At 49.6% G+C, this 22,046-nt stretch overlaps 1 protein-coding gene across 4 annotated transcripts in view; it reads right to left on the bottom strand.

Moving 5' to 3' along the window:
• LOC138580084 (zinc finger protein 282-like) overlaps positions 1-22,046 on the bottom strand; it is a 297,623-nt gene that overhangs the window by 166,524 nt on the left and 109,053 nt on the right. For all 4 annotated transcript variants that reach the window (XM_069650346.1, XM_069650348.1, XM_069650347.1 and 1 more), the window contains exon 3: positions 9,564-9,674. In XM_069650346.1, the coding sequence (XP_069506447.1) occupies positions 9,564-9,674 (111 nt within the window). The remainder of the gene's footprint in view (positions 1-9,563; positions 9,675-22,046) is intronic.

The raw sequence follows: 22,046 nt of genomic DNA on the forward strand, positions 1-22,046 counted from the left end.
GCTTAATGTCTTAGGCTACGTAGCTAGGGGCTTGCCCTGCCCTGCCCTGCAGCTGAAGAGCAGGATGAGGGTCTAACATCAGAGTCCAGTACCACCTGGCTGTGGAGATGTCATCACATTCTCCGAGGCCGGAGGCATTGCACAAGGATAATAACCATATATTTCTTATAGCAGCGGTCCCGCAGAGAGGTACTCAATGTATGACCTCAGAAATGATGAAAGGCTGAGTTGACCCTGCCGGGATTGGAACCTGCCACACAGATACCAGGGGCGGGTGCTTAGCTGGCTGTGCTACATGACCAGGATGCTGACGTCGCGAGGGAGGCAGCCATACAGAGCACTGAAAGGGCCCATCCAATCCTGTTTATTAGGTAGGGCAAAAGGGAGCGTGTGCATAATGGACATGGCTTGGACCCCTGCTGATTTCAGAGCACAGATACACACTCGCAACAATAAACGCCCAGCTCTTGATGGCTTTAATCGCCATTAAGGTTGTCCCCAAAGACCAAAAGGTAATTATGGGTTCATTCTGTTCCCCGAACTTGTTCGGGCACAAGCATTGTGTGCTGGCTTTGGGTCTAGCCCTCGCCTGCATGTGAATATGGTTCTCACAGGCCTCTCCGCTACACTCCCTCCTGCCCTCCTCCTCCACGGTCGGGTGCGGCCCGGTGCCATCACTACATGACTGGTAAGTGGGCACTCAGACTCCTGTTGCGTGAAGATCATCCCAAATGCCAGCCAGTGCTGTCTTGCAGGGGGGAGGCCCAGACTTAGCCCATGTCTACTTTCACCAGAGTGTAACCCGGCGAGCAGAAATACTGGTTGGCAATGTCACGTGCTGCAAACAGGCCCAGTCCTGTCCCTGCACTGGCCTAGCCTGCTATACACAACTCCGCCTGGGCAGCTTCAGTGCAGCCTGCAACTGGCCGTGGAACTCCTGCTTGCCCAAGTGCTGCAAAGGGAACCCGCAGACCCACCTGTGCCCAATCGGAGAGATGATGGGAAGGCGCGTTACACTGGGCTGCGTGCCATTTTACGAGGGGGGAAGGAATCTTGGCCTCTCCTGGCACTCTGTGAGAGCCTTTTGTCACCGCTAGAGGGAGCTGTTGCCTTGGGATATATGGTGCTCGCACTGTATGAATGACAACCTACAGTATCTTCTGTATCTCACAGATAACGTGAGCATAGTTCAAATGTACTTATGTAACTATTCACTGTACTATTTCTTGGTATGTATCATATCAATAATATTCTTCATGTACCTTTTAAACTTTTACTTTAATTTACATTATATTATCATCTGATGTCTACTGTTTATATTTTGAATTCTTATTTTGAAAAAAGAAAAGAATGTGTATTAAGATAAATCACATTAAAATATACCATATACTATATTAACACTCTGAAAATGTCTTCCTCTATGCACTTTAGCCCATGTACAAAGGCTACTTTACGCACTTTAGCCCGTGTACACAGACTACTTTACGCACTTTAGCCCGTGTACACAGGCTCCTCTATGCACTTTAGCCCGAGTATACAGGCTCCTTTACGCACTTTAGCCCGAGTACACAGGCTCCTTTATGCACTTTAGCCCGTGTACACAGGCTCCTCTACGCACTTTAGCCGTGTACACAGGCTCCTTTATGCACTTTAGCCCGTGTACACAGGCTCCTTTACGCACTTCAGCCCGTGTACACAGGCTCCTTTACGCACTTCAGCCCGTGTACACAGGCTCCTTTATGCACTTTAGCCCGTGTACACAGGCTCCTTTATGCACTTTAGCCCGTGTACACAGGCTCCTTTACGCAGTTTAGCCCAAGTATACAGGCTCCTTTACGCACTTCAGCCCGTGTACACAGGCTCCTTTATGCACTTTAGCCCGTGTACACAGGCTCCTTTATGCACTTTAGCCCATGTACACAGGCTACTTTACGCACTTTAGCCCGTGTACACAGACTACTTTATGCACTTTAGCCCATGTACACAGGCTCCTTTACGCAGTTTAGCCCGTGTAGACAGGCTCCTTTACGCACTTTAGCCTGTCTACACAGGCTCCTCTATGCACTTTAGCCCGTGTACACAGGCTCCTTTACGCACTTTAGCCCGTGTACACAGGCTCCTCTATGCACTTTAGCCCGAGTACACAGGATCCTTTACGCACTTTAGCCCGAGTACACAGGCTACTTTATGCACTTTAGCCTGTGTACACAGGCTCCTCTACGCACTTTAGCCCGAGTACACAGGCTCCTTTACGCACTTTAGCCCGAGTACACAGGCTACTTTATGCACTTTAGCCCGTGTACACAGGCTCCTTTACACACTTTAGCCCGTGTACACAGTCTACTCTACGTACTTTGGCCCGTGTACACAGGCCCCTCTACGCACTTTAGCCCGTGTACACAGGCTACTTTACGCACTTTAGCCCATGTACACAGGCTCCTTTATGCACTTTAGCCCGTGTACACAGGCTACTTTACGCACTTTAGCCTATGTACACAGGCTCCTCTACGCACTTTAGCCCAAGTACACAGGCTACTTTACGCACTTTAGCCCGTGTACACAGACTACTTTACGCACTTTAGCCCGTGTACACAGGCTCCTCTACGCACTTTAGCCCGAGTACACAGGCTCCTTTACGCACTTTAGCCCGAGTACACAGGCTACTTTACGCACTTTAGCCCGTGTACACATGCTCCTTTACGCACTTTAGCCCGTGTACACAGGCTACTCTACGCACTTTAGCCCGTGTACACATGCTCCTTTACGCACTTTAGCCCATGTACAAAGGCTACTTTACGCACTTTAGCCCGTGTACACATGCTCCTTTACGCACTTTAGCCCATGTACAAAGGCTACTTTACGCACTTTAGCCCGTGTACACAGACTACTTTACGCACTTTAGCCCGTGTACACAGGCTCCTCTATGCACTTTAGCCCGAGTATACAGGCTCCTTTACGCACTTTAGCCCGAGTACACAGGCTCCTTTATGCACTTTAGCCCGTGTACACAGGCTCCTCTACGCACTTTAGCCGTGTACACAGGCTCCTTTATGCACTTTAGCCCGTGTACACAGGCTCCTTTACGCACTTCAGCCCGTGTACACAGGCTCCTTTACGCACTTCAGCCCGTGTACACAGGCTCCTTTATGCACTTTAGCCCGTGTACACAGGCTCCTTTATGCACTTTAGCCCGTGTACACAGGCTCCTTTACGCAGTTTAGCCCGAGTATACAGGCTCCTTTACGCACTTCAGCCCGTGTACACAGGCTCCTTTATGCACTTTAGCCCGTGTACACAGGCTCCTTTATGCACTTTAGCCCATGTACACAGGCTACTTTACGCACTTTAGCCCGTGTACACAGACTACTTTATGCACTTTAGCCCATGTACACAGGCTCCTTTACGCAGTTTAGCCCGTGTAGACAGGCTCCTTTACGCACTTTAGCCTGTCTACACAGGCTCCTCTATGCACTTTAGCCCGTGTACACAGGCTCCTTTACGCACTTTAGCCCGTGTACACAGGCTCCTCTATGCACTTTAGCCCGAGTACACAGGATCCTTTACGCACTTTAGCCCGAGTACACAGGCTACTTTATGCACTTTAGCCTGTGTACACAGGCTCCTCTACGCACTTTAGCCCGAGTACACAGGCTCCTTTACGCACTTTAGCCCGAGTACACAGGCTACTTTATGCACTTTAGCCCGTGTACACAGGCTCCTTTACACACTTTAGCCCGTGTACACAGTCTACTCTACGTACTTTGGCCCGTGTACACAGGCCCCTCTACGCACTTTAGCCCGTGTACACAGGCTACTTTACGCACTTTAGCCCATGTACACAGGCTCCTTTATGCACTTTAGCCCGTGTACACAGGCTACTTTACGCACTTTAGCCTATGTACACAGGCTCCTCTACGCACTTTAGCCCAAGTACACAGGCTACTTTACGCACTTTAGCCCGTGTACACAGACTACTTTACGCACTTTAGCCCGTGTACACAGGCTCCTCTACGCACTTTAGCCCGAGTACACAGGCTCCTTTACGCACTTTAGCCCGAGTACACAGGCTACTTTACGCACTTTAGCCCGTGTACACATGCTCCTTTACGCACTTTAGCCCGTGTACACAGGCTACTCTACGCACTTTAGCCCGTGTACACAGGCCCCTCTACAAACTTTAGCCCGTGTACACAGGCAGCTCCTTTACGCACTTTAGCCCGTGTACACAGGCTACTTTACGCACTTTAGCCCGTGTACACAGGATACTTTACGCACTTTAGCCTGTGTACACAGGCTCCTCTACGCACTTTAGCCCGTGTACACAGGCTCCTTTACGCACTTTAGCCCATGTACACAGGCTCCTTTACGCACTTTAGCCTGTGTAGACAGGCTACTTTACGCACTTTAGCCCATGTACACATGCTCCTTTATGCACTTTAGCCCGTGTACACAGGCTCCTTTACGCACTTTAGCCCATGTACACTGGCTCCTCTACGCACTTTAGCCCATGTACACTGGCTCCTCTACGCACTTTAGCCCATGTACACAGGCTACTTTACGCATTTTAGCCCGTGTACACAGGCTCCTCTATGCACTTTAGCCTGTGTACACAGGCTCCTCTATGCACTTTAACCCATGTACACAGGCTCCTTTATGCACTTTAGACCGTGTACACAGGCTCCTCTACGCACTTTAGCCCGGGTACACAGGCTACTTTACGCACTTTAGCCCATGTACACAAGCTCCTTTACGCACTTTAGCCCGTGTACACAGGCTCCTTTACGCACTTTAGCCTGTCTACACAGGCTCCTCTATGCACTTTAGCCCATGTACACAGGCTCCTTTATGCACTTTAGCCTGTGTACACAGGCTCCTCTATGCACTTTAGCCCGGGTACACAGGCCACTTTACGCACTTTAGCCCGTGTACACAAGCTCCTTTACGCACTTTAGCCCGTGTACACAGGCTCCTTTATGCACTTTAGCCTGTCTACACAGGCTCCTTTATGCACTTTAGCCCGTGTACACAGGCTCCTTTATGCACTTTAGCCCGTGTAGACAGGCTACTTTACGCACTTTAGCCCGTGTACACCGGCTCCTTTACGCACTTTAGCCTGTCTACACAGGCTCCTCTATGCACTTTAGCCCGTGTACACAGGCTCCTTTACGCTCTTTAGCCCATGTATACAGGCTCCTCTATGCACTTTAGCCCGAGTACACAGGATCCTTTACGCACTTTAGCCCGAGTACACAGGCTACTTTACGAACTTTAGCCTGTGTACACAGGCTCCTCTACGCACTTTAGCCCGTGTACACAGTCTACTCTACGTACTTTGGCCCGTGTACACAGGCCCCTCTACGCACTTTAGCCCGTGTACACAGGCCCCTCTACAAACTTTAGCCCGTGTACACAGGCAGCTCCTTTACGCACTTTAGCCCGTGTACACAGGCTACTTTACGCACTTTAGCCCGTGTACACAGGCTCCTCTACGCACTTTAGCCCGTGTACACATGCTACTTTACGCACTTTAGCCCGTGTACACAGACTCCTTTACGCACTTTAGCCCGTGTACACAGGCTACTTTACGCACTTTAGCCCATGTACACAGGCTCCTTTACGCACTTTAGCCTGTGTAGACAGGCTACTTTACGCACTTTAGCCCGTGTACACATGCTCCTTTATGCACTTTAGCCCGTGTACACAGGCTCCTTTACGCACTTTAGCCCATGTACACTGGCTCCTCTACGCACTTTAGCCCATGTACACTGGCTCCTCTATGCACTTTAGCCCATGTACACAGGCTACTTTACGCATTTTAGCCCGTGTACACAGGCTCCTCTATGCACTTTAGCCCGTGTACACAGGCTCCTCTATGCACTTCAACCCATGTACACAGGCTCCTTTATGCACTTTAGCCCGTGTACACAGGCTCCTCTACGCACTTGAGCCCGGGTACACAGGCCACTTTAGGCACTTTAGCCCGTGTACACAAGCTCCTTTACGCACTTTAGCTCATGTACACAAGCTCCTTTATGCACTTTAGCCCGTCTACACAGGCTCCTCTATGCACTTTTGCCCGTGTACACAGGCTCCTTTATGCACTTTAGCCCATGTACACAGGCTCCTCTACGCACTTTAGCCTGAGTACACAGGCTCCTTTACGCACTTTAGCCCGAGTACACAGGCTCCTTTACGCACTTTATACACAGGCTACTTTACGCACATTAGCCCGTGTACACAGGCTACTTTACACACTTTAACCCATGTACACAGGCTACTTTATGCACTTTAGCCTGTGTACACAGGCTCCTCTATGCACTTTAGCCTGTGTACACAGGCTACTTTACGCACTTTAGCCCGTGTACACAGGCTCCTTTATGCACTTTAGCCCATGTACACAGGCTCCTCTACGCACTTTAGCCGGTGTACACAGGCTCCTTTACGCACTTTAGCCCGTGTACACAGGCTCCTTTACGCACTTTAGCCCATGTACACAGGCTCCTCTATGCACTTTAGCCCGTGTACACAAGCTTTTACACTAGTTAAGACCATAAATGAGTAGCTCGCCTGGGGCGTTTGCCTGCTGGCCCAAAGCGTGCCTCTGGTTGGTTCTCTGTGCCCAAATACAAATGGTAAACAGCTCAGGCAGAGCGACTACATTTCTCCTGCTTCTGGATTGTCCCCAATGTTGAAGACAAGCTGAAACCTACGACCATCCTTAACAATGACATATGCCCCTAGAAGAATCTCACCAATAGCCATGCAGCAGGGCTCACACATTATATCAATACAAGCGATGGGTGGAAGGGTTTGAATAAATCTGAACAATTGCACTGCTCTGGGCAACCTGCCACACCAGCAGTTTTCAGCCTGGCTGCACCATTGCCAAAGGGGTCCAGCCATATGCAAATCAGTCAGGTACTGCCACCAATGGGAGTTAAGTGCTCACCTCAAACATGCAGTGGTGTGGCTGCACTTCCCATGTTAACATTTAGGCAGGGCCGACGCAGCCCTTCAACTTTGCAAGGCCGATAAATGGAGTGCACCAATACATTGGGCAATAATATCGCCAATAATCCCAGGGCTTAAAAGAGGGAGGAAGCGGCACTGCTCAGGGTACAGGGTATGATCATATTAGCACCTGAACCGCCACGCGTTGCGCGAGGCAGCCACCTTCTCGGGTCCGGTGTGTGAATGTACCTCTGCTGGCAATTACTCGCTGCTCAGACCCTCCAGTTTATAGCGATTTTGTGATCCCGCAAAATGCCGCGAAAACGGCCGTTTTGCGCAAAATGCCGCAAAAACAGCCGTTTTGTGCAAAAACAGCATCTTTAAGAAAAAAAAATATTTTTTAACATTTCTTTTTAAAGTAATCTGCAAAAATTACTGTTTTAAAAAAAATAATGCTCAAGGTGCCAGGTTCTCAACTTTTTTTTACACAACAAATGAAATGCACTAACACATCTCATCACTTGCGCCTCAGAAAAGTGCAGCCCAATCCACAAGGGACACATGAATGGGCACATTTTATATGCGTGCCCATTCAGATGGCCTTTTTCACCTCCTTGATCAAATAAAGTGGCGTTTCTGTCAATTTAAAAGCGCATCCCTCATTTCCAAGAAAGATGCACTTTTAAATGTGCAGAAATTGTAGGCAACCCTATGCGCACGGGATGTGGGACTGCCACTGCATGACAGGGTCTTTCCTGACCCTGTCATGCATTTCTTTTAAGGTATGAACCGCTGCTGTGTCGCTTGCAGTTCTGTTCCTCAAACAGGATAAAAATGCATTTTTTGGGTCGCATTTTACAGCGGCAGGCACCTGGAGGGCCTGTCCCTGTGAAAGGCGGTGGGAGCTTGCAGAACACTGTCAGGAGAGCGATTCTATTCAAAGTACTGCCCATTTTGATGACAAAAATCTATCGAATGTTACAATTTGACCTATTTCGTCCAGTACTATCGATTTTTATAAATACTGAACATGTGTTGCGGGGGTGTCACCCGCTCCTGCTCCCCATGTTCAGTATTTTTGGTCTAGGGTGGTTGCAGAAGTGTTTTCCCCTTTTTCCTCAAAATTGGAGGCAGGGACAGAAAAAAAGAAAATAACGAAAAAGGGACCCTGCAGAGTCGGATCCGACCCGCGTTAGAGGGACGGATCTGGCACTGCAGGATTGCAGGGGAAGCAGCAGCGACCAAGCAGTTAAGTAGGGGAGGAGGTGGAGTGGTGGTGAAAGGTACATTTTGGGTTGTTTGGCTGAAGTGCAAATCAATTCGCAGCGAAATTGACTACGGTCAATTCCGCCGCAAATAATTACACTTCGGTCAAACAACCCAGAACACCATTCAAGGCAGCTGGCCAGCGCACAATTTGCGCTACAGCTCAAGCATGTGGAAATGCGCCGGTCACCTTTTGAGAATAAGGTGACTTGCTCATTTCCAAAAATGGGTTGTCTAAAAATAGCATCTCCTCCGTTATTTTTTTAAATGCCCCATTATTTGAGGAACTGGGTCAAAATCTACATAAAAAAAAAAAATGATTACACTATGAGAGAGGGAGAGTGATGGGTGAGATGTGAAGTGATAGGCAAGAAAGCAGACGGAGAGCAGTGGGTCAGAGGAGGAAGTGCTGCACAAGAGAGCAGAGGAAGCAGTGATGCGGTGTGCCAGAAATATGAGAGCGAGCAGAGGTACAGAAAGTAGAGAGAGCGTGTGGTCAGTGAGCCAGAGAGGAAGCGGTTGGCCAGAAAGAGGCAGTGAGCTGCAGATTGGGAAAAAGGATGAGAGAAGAGGGCGATATAATGGGAGAAAGGATGCAAGATGCAGAAGCAGCACAAAAGAATGAAGGACTGTATATTGCGGGAGGAATTGTAGAGTGTAAGGTGTGAGTTGGGAGTATGATTTGGAGTGTAGCAGGGGCTGGGCAGTGCAATTTGTGGCTTGACAGTGTGACATAGCACGTGAGTATTTGTATGACAGAGTGAGAGGTTCAGGAATGCAAGTTGTGATGGGGAGTTGGTGAGATGTGTGATGTGTGTTGGTGAGAGAGGTGTGTGGGTGTTTGGGGGACTGGAGAATATAGAAGGGGAATATTTTCAGCATTACAACTGATAATGATCAATTTAGTTCCTACTGTTAAATAGGCATGAACGATAAACCAGAAATGTAGCCAAATCAAACACTGTTCTGCCAAGCCAGAGACATCTGGGACTCTTCCTATTAAATTAATACAAAAGATACATAATAATGATACCCTGGCTCTCTTGTAGCCTTGCACTCTGCCTATTTCCTGCAATGTGGCAATCTTACACCCTCCAGTTAATACAAAATGTCCCGCAAAAATGCTGCAATAAATAAAGGTTTGTGCCGCAAAATTTGCCATTTCATGCCGCAAAATTTGACATTTCATGCCGCAAAATCCGGGAAGGTCTGGCTGCTGTAATCATACAATGCATAAGTACAGCTGTATATTGCGCTACCTAGGAATAGTGATGCCTTTATGCCGGTTAGGAGGTGTGTGCTGATTGTGTGGCAAGAGCCCTAATCATGAATAGTTCTGAACTCACTTGGGAAAGGGTTGCCGCAGCCTCTTTTCTTGGGCTCTTGATGGTCCACAGGGGACGCCTCATCCCTTTCCTTAGGCTTTAATGAAAAGACTGAGGTGGCGATCAGAGGTCCTGAAAAGGAAGAACATGTAAGAAACATGCATGAAACAGTACTGTGTAAACCAAAATGACACACAAGTGGGTCAAACTTTGATCACGCCAGAGCCCCTTATATAGTAACAAAAGACAGCAGTGCTGATGTAAAGATGTTCATGGCAGGCAGAGCTATTCATGTATGTAAAGAAACCCATCATTCCCCCCCCCCCCCGACCACCCACGCTGTGATGGTAGCGCTTCTCCACAGAGGAGGAACCACTCTGGCGCTTTTCTAAAGTAAACATGGCAGCATGCTAAGAATATTTGTATTTCTAAATATAAGAAAAGCTGGTCAGTTTCACACAGATGAGTCTCACCATGTTGCCCTTCTTCAGGGCACAGAGTTAACTGGCCCAGGGAACACAGCCCACAATGCACTGCGTCTGTCTATTCATGATCAGATTTGGGCATCCAGGGTTCCTGAGTGCTGCGTGAATGGTCAGGGATCCCATCGTGAATTGTTTGCTAGTTTTAAAAGGATGGGGAGTAGTTGTGTTTTTTCTGAGGTATCATCCTTCTGTAGCCCCTTGAGGCAGAGTGACATGTTACTTTTGCAAAAGGATCGGATACATGAAGCCCTTCAAGGGTCCCGCAAAGAGGCATCATGGGTCTGCCAACCAGACATCTTCAGGGTGGTGGGGAGACGACCGGCCTCTCAGGGGCATCATTAGGTGGAGAAGCTGCTGGGACAGCCCACCTGCCCTGGCCCCTGATGCTTTGCATTTTATAGAGATGTATACAGCGTGTTCACCAAAGTGCTGCACAAAAGCACAACAACAGTACAATGATAAATGAGTACACAAATGAGCTAAGAAGAGCAAGAGAGAAAACAGGATGGAAGGCGAGAATGAAAAATTGCTCGAGAGGCGGAATCACGAATATCAAGGAGCTAGAAGTGAAAAGGAGCAAGAAGATTGAGCTCAGGCAGGACTGGGCACAGTAAAATGAAACTAAGATTGAGAATGAAGAGGGTGAGGATGAAAAAGAAGACAAATGGCCGACGTATAGGCAGACCTTTCACTCCTGCCTTCCTCACTGCCAGCACACCCTGCAGTCTCCATCCTGCATGATTTCAGTGCTGTGCTACCAGTGCCGCACTGCAGTAAGGCCGCGACACTCCTGTGTGCAATTAGTACACTGTACTGACTATTTGAACAAAGAGCACTAGAAGTGTGCTCTCTGATGCCTGCTGCTGCTGTTTACACCTTCCTTCATTTTAAATATCCTCATTACCCATTACATGGGTTTTCTGCTGATTTCTGTGCTTTTGCCTGCATTTCCACTGTTTGTTTGGCCCTGCAAGATGGCTGCTTCAATTTCTTTTGAATAACCTGCCTGGCCAGCCCTTACTCCCTTCTCCCATTGGTTGCTATTGGCCCTAAGGGCCAATCACTGCAACCGGGAAGCAGGAGCTGGCCAAGCTACAAAGGCCCATGACAAAGGCCCCTGTCTGCTCCCTGTCTGCTACCAGAACGCTACTTGTGGGTCCTTTCTGCACCCTGGCACCAGATCTTTCAATAATGTTGCCACCACACTCTTCTAAGAATTATGGACTGCCTTGACATTCTCACCTCCGTTACCATGGGTTAGTTCCCTCCTTACTGGACTCACTTATACCCCCTTTTGGACCTTCACTCTCCCTCTATACTTTCTCTCATGCTCACACTCTATTGCATTGCGTTCTTTTTACCCTTTTGCTTGGTTTAAAAGTCAAGTCTTGCTGTACTCTGCTAACTTGCTCTGCACTTTACTTGTAATTCTGTTGCTTCTCTGTAACTCCCTCCTTTTCACGCTACCACTGCCATGGCGCTTTCTGTTTTCTTTTCCAACTGCTTCTCCATTGACTATCCTTCCCTTCTCACCAAGTCTGGTAGGAAGAAGTTCAAAAACGATATCTTGGCCTCCAATCCTGGTCTCCCTATTGCTGACACTTATTCCAGTGCTTCCGCCAGACAGACACTCACCGACATCCTCTTTGTCGTTCCTTCGCCTGATCTATGGACTCTTCATATGATCTCGGTGCTCTGTCCTGTCTCCTCCTCTCCCATTAATGGCGGCACCCGATGGGAAGCTCTCATGGCTCCCTTCAACTCCTCTAAAGTCATCTTTAATGTCTACCTTAATGGTACCGTCATGGCCCAAGGCCCTCAAGCCAATCTCCTTCTCTTTGACAGGCGTTTCCCTCACCTCATAAATTTCCTTTCATCTCCTGCTGTCGCCCCCACCCCTCCTTGGCTACCTTGCCCTCTGTCTCCTCCTCCTCTGCCCCACCTCGGGCTCCTTCACCTCCGCAGGGCGTACCTCTGATTTGTACCCCTCCCCGGAAGATCTTTAAGGCTGGCAACCTCCTTCATCTAGCCACTCTCAATTATCGCTCTGCTGTCAAACACTCCTCTGACATCTGCCACCTCCTGGAAGAACTTTACCTTGATGTCCTCGGTCTTACTGAGACATGGCTCACGGCCAGCTCTGTGTCGTGAGCTTTGACACTCTCCTCCCTGATGGCTACAAGATCCTCTCCGCACCCAGATCCACCCGGTCCGGTGAGGGTGTAGCCCTGATCTTTCCGGAGTGGATTCCTGCCTCTATCATTCCCACGCAGACATAGACCTCTTTTGAATGCCTTGTCTTTTGCTCTCTCTCTCCTAGCCACTCTCTTACCATGGCTACTATCTACCGGTCACCTGGTCAGATCACTTCTTTCCTCTCTGAGTGGGCGGACCTCTCCTCCTCCCTCCTGGCCTCAGCCTCTCAACTCCTCCTTCTTGGTGACCTCAATAGCCATCTTGACACTCTGTGTTCCTCCTCTGTACTCTTCCGGGACCTCTGACTCCCTCTCCCTTTCTATCCTCCCCTCTGACTCTAATCGCTCTGCAGGGCACACACTTTATGTCCTGATCTGCTCTGACCTCCCCCTTACCATCCCTCTGACCACTCCTCTCTCCTGGAGCGATCACTCCCTCCTCTCCTCCTATCTCTCCCTCTCTTCCCCCAGGCCAAGTCTTCCCCCAACACTGCCACCCACCGTCTCAGACATCCGGCCTATGAAGCGTGTGTCACTGGAAGCTTTCGCCACCACCTTCTCTCCCCTCCTCCACCTCTGGCTGACTCACATCCTGACACAACCCTGTCTATGCTCTACTCCTCTATTTCCGATACTCTTTATGCTCTTGCCCCTGTCACGAGAATCCGTTTGAAGCCCAAAGCCAAGTGTAATTCTTGGTATGTGTCATGATGCCTACCCCCGGAGCCTCAGGCCAGGCCCAGCACCCCCAGAAGCAGGCATCATGCCCTCGGGTAAAAGCCTAGCGGCCCCTTATAGGGACTCTTTGGACTCAGTCCTGGCGCTTTTGGCGCCAGGCTCATGTTGGACATCAGTCCTGGCGCCATAGGCGCCAGGCTCATAAAGGGAGGTGTTTTGTGCACTTACCTGATGCAGACCATGCTGCACGCTTCAGGCCTCCCTGAGACCTGAAAGGGACTATTTTTTCATAGGGACTATTTTTTCACTCGGGCGTGGCCAGGGAAGGATACATAACTAGTTGGGGAAGGATACATACCTGGGACTTCTTTGGAGGCTATTTAAGCCACGCCCAGACAGCAGCTCATGCTTCGCGTTGTTCTGCTTCCTGCAGCTTAACGCTCACCGTGTCTGCTCCTGCTCCTGGACTACAGCCACGCCCGTCTTGAACCTGGAAGACCTGCAAGGAAGGAAGAGAAGAGAAAGGTGAAAACCAAGGATTATTTCAAGCTTCTTACCTGCATCCGGAATCTTCTCGCCAGCATCCCTGAAGGAAGACTTCAATTTAAAGCATCGCGTTGCTCGCTGCAGCGCCACGCTTCACTCACCTGTCCTGTCCTCGAGACATCTCCCGGCTCCATCGCGGCTGTCAGCATCGGACGCCACATCTCTGCACCTAGGGGAGAGAGGAAGAAACAAAAGGTGAGCAGAAGGACACACAGAAGGAAAGCCTGCTTAACAGCCATAATACTTACCGGCTTTTCTTCCACATTTCGGGTCGGCGCCGCCCGTTGGCAGGTACCGTACCCCGGCCCCTATGGGGAAAGGACTAGAGACATTTCAGAGGAATGATAAGGACATCTAGAGGGATCGCCCTCATTACTACTCACCTCGGCAGGTTAACCCCTCGACGCATCGCCTTCATTCTGCACCTGAAAAAAAGGACAGATCACAGGTGAGAAAGACAGCATAAAGGGGGCCTCACTTGAACTTTGAACTTTCATACTTACGGCGCATCGCTCAGGAAAGTCAAGTGGATTTTGCCAGCGCCATTCTGAAAACCAGTGAAGTAACTGGACGAACGCGCGCCCCTGCACCAGAAGCAGGATGGAGAGTTCAACCTTCCAAACCATAAGGTGAGCTTAAACCGGGTTTGGAGGAATAGAGAGGAACGGAGGAGGGAAGGGGGGAGCTAGCACACCATTCTGCAGACTGTTAATCCCCTTTCTCATCTGCAGAAGGATATTCCTACGGGCCAAGGAAGCACGATTTGGAGGTCCTGTCCAATCGGTGTTCCGGGTCCTGCGCATCACGCTAGAAGAGGCCGCAGTAATCCAGACTAGATCAGCGCCCCCGTGGGAACCAGGTGGGCGTTACAGAACGCGAAGCCTCCCTACAAATTCCCACCCAGGCGCTATGGAAACTTCTGAGACTGACCAACTGGCCCAACTACTGGGGGAATTACGGGCTGAGGTACACGCCGCTCGTCAAGAGACTAATGCCCTCAGAAGAGAAGTGATTGTAACAAGGGAAAGGACTGATGACCTGGTTAGACAGCTTTTGCAAGGTCAAGCTGGACAAACTCCTCTACCCTGTTCCGGAGGGAACCCCACTCCTGTGGTTTCCAGTAACCCTGTGCTGATTAATCTACCTGCAAACATGCCGCTGGCCCCACCCGAACGCTTTGCTGGGGACCCCAAACGATTCGCCGTATTCATGAATCAGTGTCGTTTGCACTTCCTATGCAGACCCGGGGCCTTCCCTAATGATCAGACCAAGGTAGCCTTTGTGTTGTCATATCTCAGCGGCTGTGCTGCCGATTGGTCAGTCCCACTGGTAACTCAAGATGACCCGATTCTTCATGATTTTCAAGGATTTCAAACAAGCATGGAAAGGTTATTTGCTCGACATTCCCAGGGACAGGCTCTGGATGACGAACTTCTATCTCTGCGACAGGGCAATCAAGACCTTCTATCCTACATTGCAACCTTCAATAGACTAATTGTGGAAACTGGTTGGCCAGAGGATAAAAGAATCACGTTATTCTATCGAGGTCTACGCGGAGAACTTAAAGATGTCCTGGCACAAGTTGTAAATCCGCCCCAAGAATGCACTGAATATATAGACTTAGTGGTCCAGTTGGATCACAGGCTGCAAAACAGAAAAGCAGATCGGTCCAAGTTTGAAACCCGGGTGTGGGCCAAAACCCACGCTAATCCCAAGGGGGCTGATGCCTCGGAGCCTATGCAAATCGGAGGAGTTAAAGGACCCCTAACTCAAAAAGAACGGGAAAGAAGACGACAGATGCAATTATGCCTTTATTGTGGGTCCTCAGGACACTTTCTACGAGATTGCCCGGTTAAGCCGCCCAAGAAGGTGGTAGGAGCCGCTGATAAAATCCATGGAAACTCTGTATCGGGAAACGACCACGCCCGGCAAGCGTAGGGGTCCGCTTGCCGAGCTTGAAAACTAACTCTCAGACCTCGCATTTCATTGTGCCAATGGTCCTCATAGATCCGGAACAGCCAAAACGGTTGCATGCTATAAAGGCATACATCGATAGCGGGGCTATAGGAAATTATGTGGATCGAGAATTGGTCTCTAGGATAAACCTCCCTCTGCGTCCTAAAACCAGCAAAGATGTCATCACCACTGTAGATGGAACCGAAATCGCCTCTGGACCGGTAACACATTCCACAGCTGAGGTGACACTTGTAGGTCCGGATGGCCATCGGGAGGCAGTTGTGTTTGATGTGATCAAGGCTCCACAGTTTCAGCTTATTCTCGGAGTCCCTTGGTTAGAGACACATAATCCTCGAATTGATTGGCGAGCGAAGAGAATAACCTTCCCGGATTGTGCACAAACCTGCTACCCAGAAAATCCAAAGATTAATCTAGCATCAGTAACCTCTGTCCCCGTGCAACTACCTCCAGAGTACCAAGACTTTCAGGACGTCTTCCAAAAGGAACAGGCCAACACGTTACCTCCCCACAGATCGTACGATTGCCAAATCGATCTGGTGCCCGGTGCACAACCCCCTTGTAGCAGGATTTATGCCCTTACTGAACCTGAGAATCTGCATTTGAGACAATATTTAGATCAATACCTCGCCAATGGTTTCATTCGCCCGTCAAAGTCCCCGGCATCTTCAGCTTTGTTCTTCGTGCCTAAAAAAGAGGGCGACCTTAGGACTTGTATCGATTACCGCGCATTGAACCAGATAACTGTTAAAAATCGTTACCCTCTGCCTCTGATCCCTGAACTCCTTGACCAGGTGAAGGACGCTTGCGTATACACCAAGTTAGATCTCCGGGGGGCTTATCATCTGGTATGAGTAAAAGAAGGCGACGAATGGAAAACGGCCTTCCGTACAAAATATGGACTATTCGAATACCAGGTGATGCCTTTCAGGTTGTGCAACGCGCCTGCTGCCTTCCAATTCTTCATGAATGATGTCCTTCGGGAACTCATCGATGTCTGTGTTATCGTGTATATCGATGACATTCTTGTGTACTCCTCTTCGGAATCTGATCACAGAAAACATGTCAGGGCCGTCCTAGAGAAACTGTGCCAGCACAAACTGTTTGCCAAGCTGGAAAAATGTGTTTTCCATACCACCGAGGTTGAGTTTCTCGGATTCATCCTGACACCTAAAGGGGTCCGAATGGATTCACGGAAAGTTGATGCCATCCTCAAATGGCTATCACCTAGTTCAGTGAAAGGTGTCCAAAGCATGCTTGGTTTTGCCAACTTTTATCACAGGTTTATCCCAGAGTTTTCAGGTGTGGTGCAACCCATCACTGCACTCTTGCGAAAAAATAAACATTTTGAATGGACCGAGGAAGCCGAACAGGCCTTTCAGGAGTTGAAAGCTAAGTTCACGTCCGCACCTATTTTGAAGCACCCGCGTCCTGATCTCCCATATATAGTCGAAACCGACACGTCCAGCTTAGCCATGGGAGCTGTCCTGTCTCAGAGAGACCCTGAAACCAACCAACTGCACCCCGTAGCATTTTGGTCCAGAAAGTTCTCACCGCCGGAGATAAATTATGCGATTACCGATAAGGAACTATTAGCCATTAAGTCCGCCTTTAAGGCTTGGCGGCATTATCTCCTCGGCGCCCGGCATACCATCACCGTGATCACTGATCACCGAAATTTACAATATTTAAAAACTGCCAAGGCCCAATCGTCTTGACAGCTCCGATGGGCTTTGTTCTTTGCTGAGTTCGATTTTGTAATCACCTACCGCCCCGGTTCTAAGAATGGTAAGGCGGACGCTCTATCCCGAATTGGAATGGAAGAAATAGACACAAACTCAGAACCTGTGCCGATAATTCCCGAACAAAGAATTTTGGGAATAACCACCTTACAAACCCTTGAAGACATTCAAGCACGAGTAAAACAAGTCCTGGACTCTTCAGCCTTGCAGGATTGGATCAAAAAGGGGTCTAACTTTTCAGTCAAGGTTGGCTTACCTTACTTCCAAGGACGCTTATTTTTGCCAGAAAAGGAATTGCAAGAACTGGTTATTTCCCGTCATCATGACACCCTGATGGAAGGACATCCTGGCATTGCCAAAACTGAGGAAAAGGTTAGACGACAATTCTGGTGGCCTTCCTGGCGAAAGGATATTAAATCTTTCGTGATGTCCTGTGGAGTTTGTGCCCAAAACAAAGGTCAAAAGACAAGACCCGCCGGTCTTCTTCAGCCCTTAGACATTCCACCAGCACCTTGGCACACCCTGTCACTAGATTTTATCACGGACCTGCCCTCTTGTAATGGTTACAATACTATTCTGGTCGTGGTGGATTTATTTTCCAAAATGGCCCACTTTATTCCGTTGAAAGGATTACCTTCAGCCTTTGTTCTTGCCAAGGAATTCCTCGAGAATATCATCCGTTTGCATGGATTCCCGTCCATACTAGTCTCCGATCGGGGAAGCCAGTTTATTTCTCATTTTTGGAAAAAGTGTTGTCAGCTGGCACAAATCGACGTAAGACTCTCAACCAGCCACCACCCACAGACCGATGGTCAGACGGAGAGAACGAACCAGACCCTTGAACAATTTCTACGATGTATGTTGCACCAATCGGAGGGTAATTGGAAGGATATTCTGTGGGTGGCTGAATATGCTTATAATAACTCGATACACTCTGGAACGGGTCAAAGCCCCTTTTTTACCCTATATGGACATCACCCTCGTACTTCAGACTTGGACTCACCTTCGAGCCTTGAAATGCCCACAGTGGATCATTTGCATTCTACGATAACTCAAGCCTTCAAGGATGCAACTGCACATTTGCAACATGCAAAAAAGAAATACAAAAAGAATACGGATCTACATCGAAAGGAGGCGCCTCCGTACCAAATTCGGGATCAAGTATGGTTGGCTACCAAACACTTATCGCTCAAGGGACCTCGAACTTTTAATCCAAGGTATTTAGGCCCTTACTCAATCAAAGCTATAATTAACCCAGTAGCAGTCAAGCTCGATCTACCAGCCAACATGCGGATTCACCCCGTTTTTCATGTGTCACTTTTGAAACCAGTACAACCAGGAACCAGATTAATAAAGCCACCAGACCCAATCCTGATAGATGGAGAGCCAGAATTCGAAGTAAAGAACATTTTGGATTCCAAAATCTTAAAATCAAAGCTTTTCTATCTAATTGATTGGAAAGGGTACGGGCCTCAGGAAAGGTCTTGGGAACCCAGTGATCACGTACATGCACCTCGGCTGGTAAAAAGGTTCCATCGGAATTTCCCAAACAAACCGAAACCTCCAGAAGGAACGACCTTGGGAGGGGCCTTGGGGGGGAGTGCTGTCATGATGCCTACCCCCGGAGCATCAGGCCAGGCCCAGCACCCCGGGAAGCAGGCATCATGCCCTCGGGTAAAAGCCCAGCGGCCCCTTATAGGGACTCTTTGGACTCAGTCCTGGCGCCTTTGGCGCCAGGCTCATGTTGGACATCAGTCCTGGCGCCATAGGCGCCAGGCTCATAAAGGGAGGTGTTTTGTGCACTTACCTGATGCAGACCATGCTGCACGCTTCAGGCCTCCCTGAGACCTGAAACGGACTATTTTTTCATAGGGACTATTTTTTCACTCGGGCGTGGCCAGGGAAGGATACATACCTAGTTGGGGAAGGATACATACCTGGGACTTCTTTGGAGGCTATTTAAGCCACGCCCAGACAGCAGCTCATGCTTCGCGTTGTTCTGCTTCCTGCAGCTTAACGCTCACTGTGTCTGCTCCTGCTCCTGGACTACAGCCACGCCCGTCTTGAACCTGGAAGACCTGCAAGGAAGGAAGAGAAGAGAAAGGTGAAAACCAAGGATTATTTCAAGCTTCTTACCTGCATCCGGAATCTTCTCGCCAGCATCCCTGAAGGAAGACTTCAATTTAAAAGCATCGCGTTGCTCGCTGCAGCGCCACGCTTCACTCATCTGTCCTGTCCTCGAGACATCTCCCGGCTCCATCGCGGCTGTCAGCATCGGACGCCACATCTCTGCACCTAGGGGAGAGAGGAAGAAACAAAAGGTGAGCAGAAGGACACACAGAAGGAAAGCCTGATTAACAGCCATAATACTTACCGGCTTTTCTTCCACATTTCGGGTCGGCGCCGCCCCGTTGGCAGGTACCGTACCCCGGCCCCTATGGGGAAAGGACTAGAGACATTTTAGAGGAATGATAAGGACATATAGAGGGATCGCCCTCATTACTACTCACCTCGGCAGGTTAACCCCTCGACGCATCGCCTTCATTCTGCACCTGAAATAAAGGACAGATCACAGGTGAGAAAGACAGCATAAAGGGGGCCTCACTTGAACTTTGAACTTTCATACTTACGGCGCATCGCTCAGGAAAGTCAAGTGGATTTTGCCAGCGCCATTCTGAAAACCAGTGAAGTAACTGGACGAACGCGTGCCCCTGCACCAGAAGCAGGATGGAGAGTTCAACCTTCCAAACCATAAGGTGAGCTTAAACCGGGTTTGGAGGAATAGAGAGGAACGGAGGAGGGAAGGGGGGAGCTAGCACACCATTCTGCAGACTGTTAATCCCCTTTCTCATCTGCAGAAGGATATTCCTACGGGCCAAGGAAGCACGATTTGGAGGTCCTGTCCAATCGGTGTTCCGGGTCCTGCGCATCACGCTAGAAGAGGCCGCAGTAATCCAGACTAGATCAGCGCCCCCGTGGGAACCAGGTGGGCGTTACAGTATGACTCTGACCTAGCTATACTTAAACGTAAGTGTAGGGCGGCCGAGAGGAAATGGAGGGCCTCTTGCTCATCCTCTGGCAAACTGGCATGTCGCCTGCTCCAAAGGCAATACCGACTCTGTCCACACTAAGAAGAGAGCCCAGAGCCAAGCCCATGTCTCTGCAGCATCTAACAACTAGGCAGAACTCTTTACAATCTGCAAGGAGCGGTCTCTAACCCTCCTGTCGCTTCCCAGGCCCTTTGCATGGCCCTTGCCTCTCGCTTCATCTCAAAAACCTAGGACATCCTGCCCGCCCTCTCTTCCCCTCCCCCTTCTCTCCTCCCTCCTTCTGTGAACTCTGACCCTCCTTCAGCCACCCCCTCCACCCTCTTTCTCCTCCTTTCCTCTTTTCTCCCCTGACAAGGTCGCTAGACAAGTCCGATCTATGAAAGTCTCCTCAAAACAGGTTCACCCCTGTTCTTCTAAAACCATAAAGGACCACATTGACACTGTCACTCCTGCCCTGGTCAATTTTTGCAACCTCTCCTTTGCCTCAGGGGCCTGCCCCTCCCCTCTGAAGCACTCTCTTGTGCATCCTCTTCTCAAGAAACCCACAGATGATCCTTCCTGCCCGGCAACTATCGCCCAATTTCCATTACTCCTTTTCTGGGCAAACTCCTGGAAAAGCTGGCCATCTCTCAGCTTAACCTCCACTCTGATTCTGTTGGCTGTCTCCACGACCATTAGTCTGGCATTGGAGCTGCCAGAAGCATGGAAACTGCTATCCTGAACATCCGTGAAAATCTGCTCTCCAACCTTGACTCTAACATTCCCTCCATCCTCATCCTACTCAATCTCTCTTTTCCCTTCGACACAGTCAACCATACCATCCTACTCAACCGTCTCTGTGACAACCTGGGCATCACTGATCAGGCTCTGGCCTGGCTGACCTCTTTCCTCTCTGATCGACCCTCCCGGGTCCAACTTGGGTCCTTCCTTTCCTCTCTCTCTCTAACTGCAGTGTTACCCAGGGGTCCAACTTCGTACCTTGGCTCTTTAACCAATGCCTGGCAACTCTCGGCCACCGCATTGCCTTTTTTCTGCTCAAATTTTCAATTCTATGCTGACGACACAACTCATTTTCAGGCTTCCCTCTGCCACCTCTTCTCCTTCTCTCATCTCCGACTGCCTATCTGCCATTCAGGATTGGTGTACCTCCTCATTGGCACACCTTCACCCTCTTTTCCTGTCACTCTCTGGCCAGCCTCCCTTGGCCCACCTCCATCCCCTACCTTCGAGGCCAAGAACCTCGGAGTAAGCTTTGACTTCACACTTTCCTTCTCTGCCCACATCTCTGATGTCTCAAAAAAGTCAAACTTCCTACTGCACCTCCTCAGAGGTATTCTGCCTTACCTCTCCTTCCCCCAGAAGCTCGCTGTCTCTTGAGCCCTGGTTCTCTCAAAGTTGGACTATTGCAACAGCCTCTTTCTAAATCCACCTGCCTCTACTCTCTGCCCTTTGCAACTCAGGACTGCAAGACTTGTCCTTGGCCTCAAGCCCTGGGATCGTATCTCTCCAGCCGTGAAATCTCTTCATTGGCTGCAAGGATTAAATTAAAGACCCTCTCGTTCACAAGTCTTTCTGGGGCCTGGGTGCAAAATACCTTCAGATGTCCCTCCGTAATTATCTCCCCTCTCGAGCCCTTCGTTTCTCCACCGCTAACTCCCTCAGGGTCAGCCGTTTTTTCTAAAAAACGATCTGGGGGTACATCCCTGTCTTCAGCTGGGACCTCCCTCTGGAACAGCCTCCCTGCCAGTCTAAACCTTGAGGAGAACCACCTCTGGTTTCCTGAAGCACCCCAAGACCTTCCTCTTTGCTTCTGCCTTCTCTCCTCCTCTCCCCT

The sequence above is a fragment of the Ambystoma mexicanum genome, chromosome 3p (assembly GCF_040938575.1).
Source record: "Ambystoma mexicanum isolate Mex_15411 chromosome 3p, UKY_AmexF1_1, whole genome shotgun sequence".
Classification (NCBI taxonomy): domain Eukaryota; kingdom Metazoa; phylum Chordata; class Amphibia; order Caudata; family Ambystomatidae; genus Ambystoma; species Ambystoma mexicanum.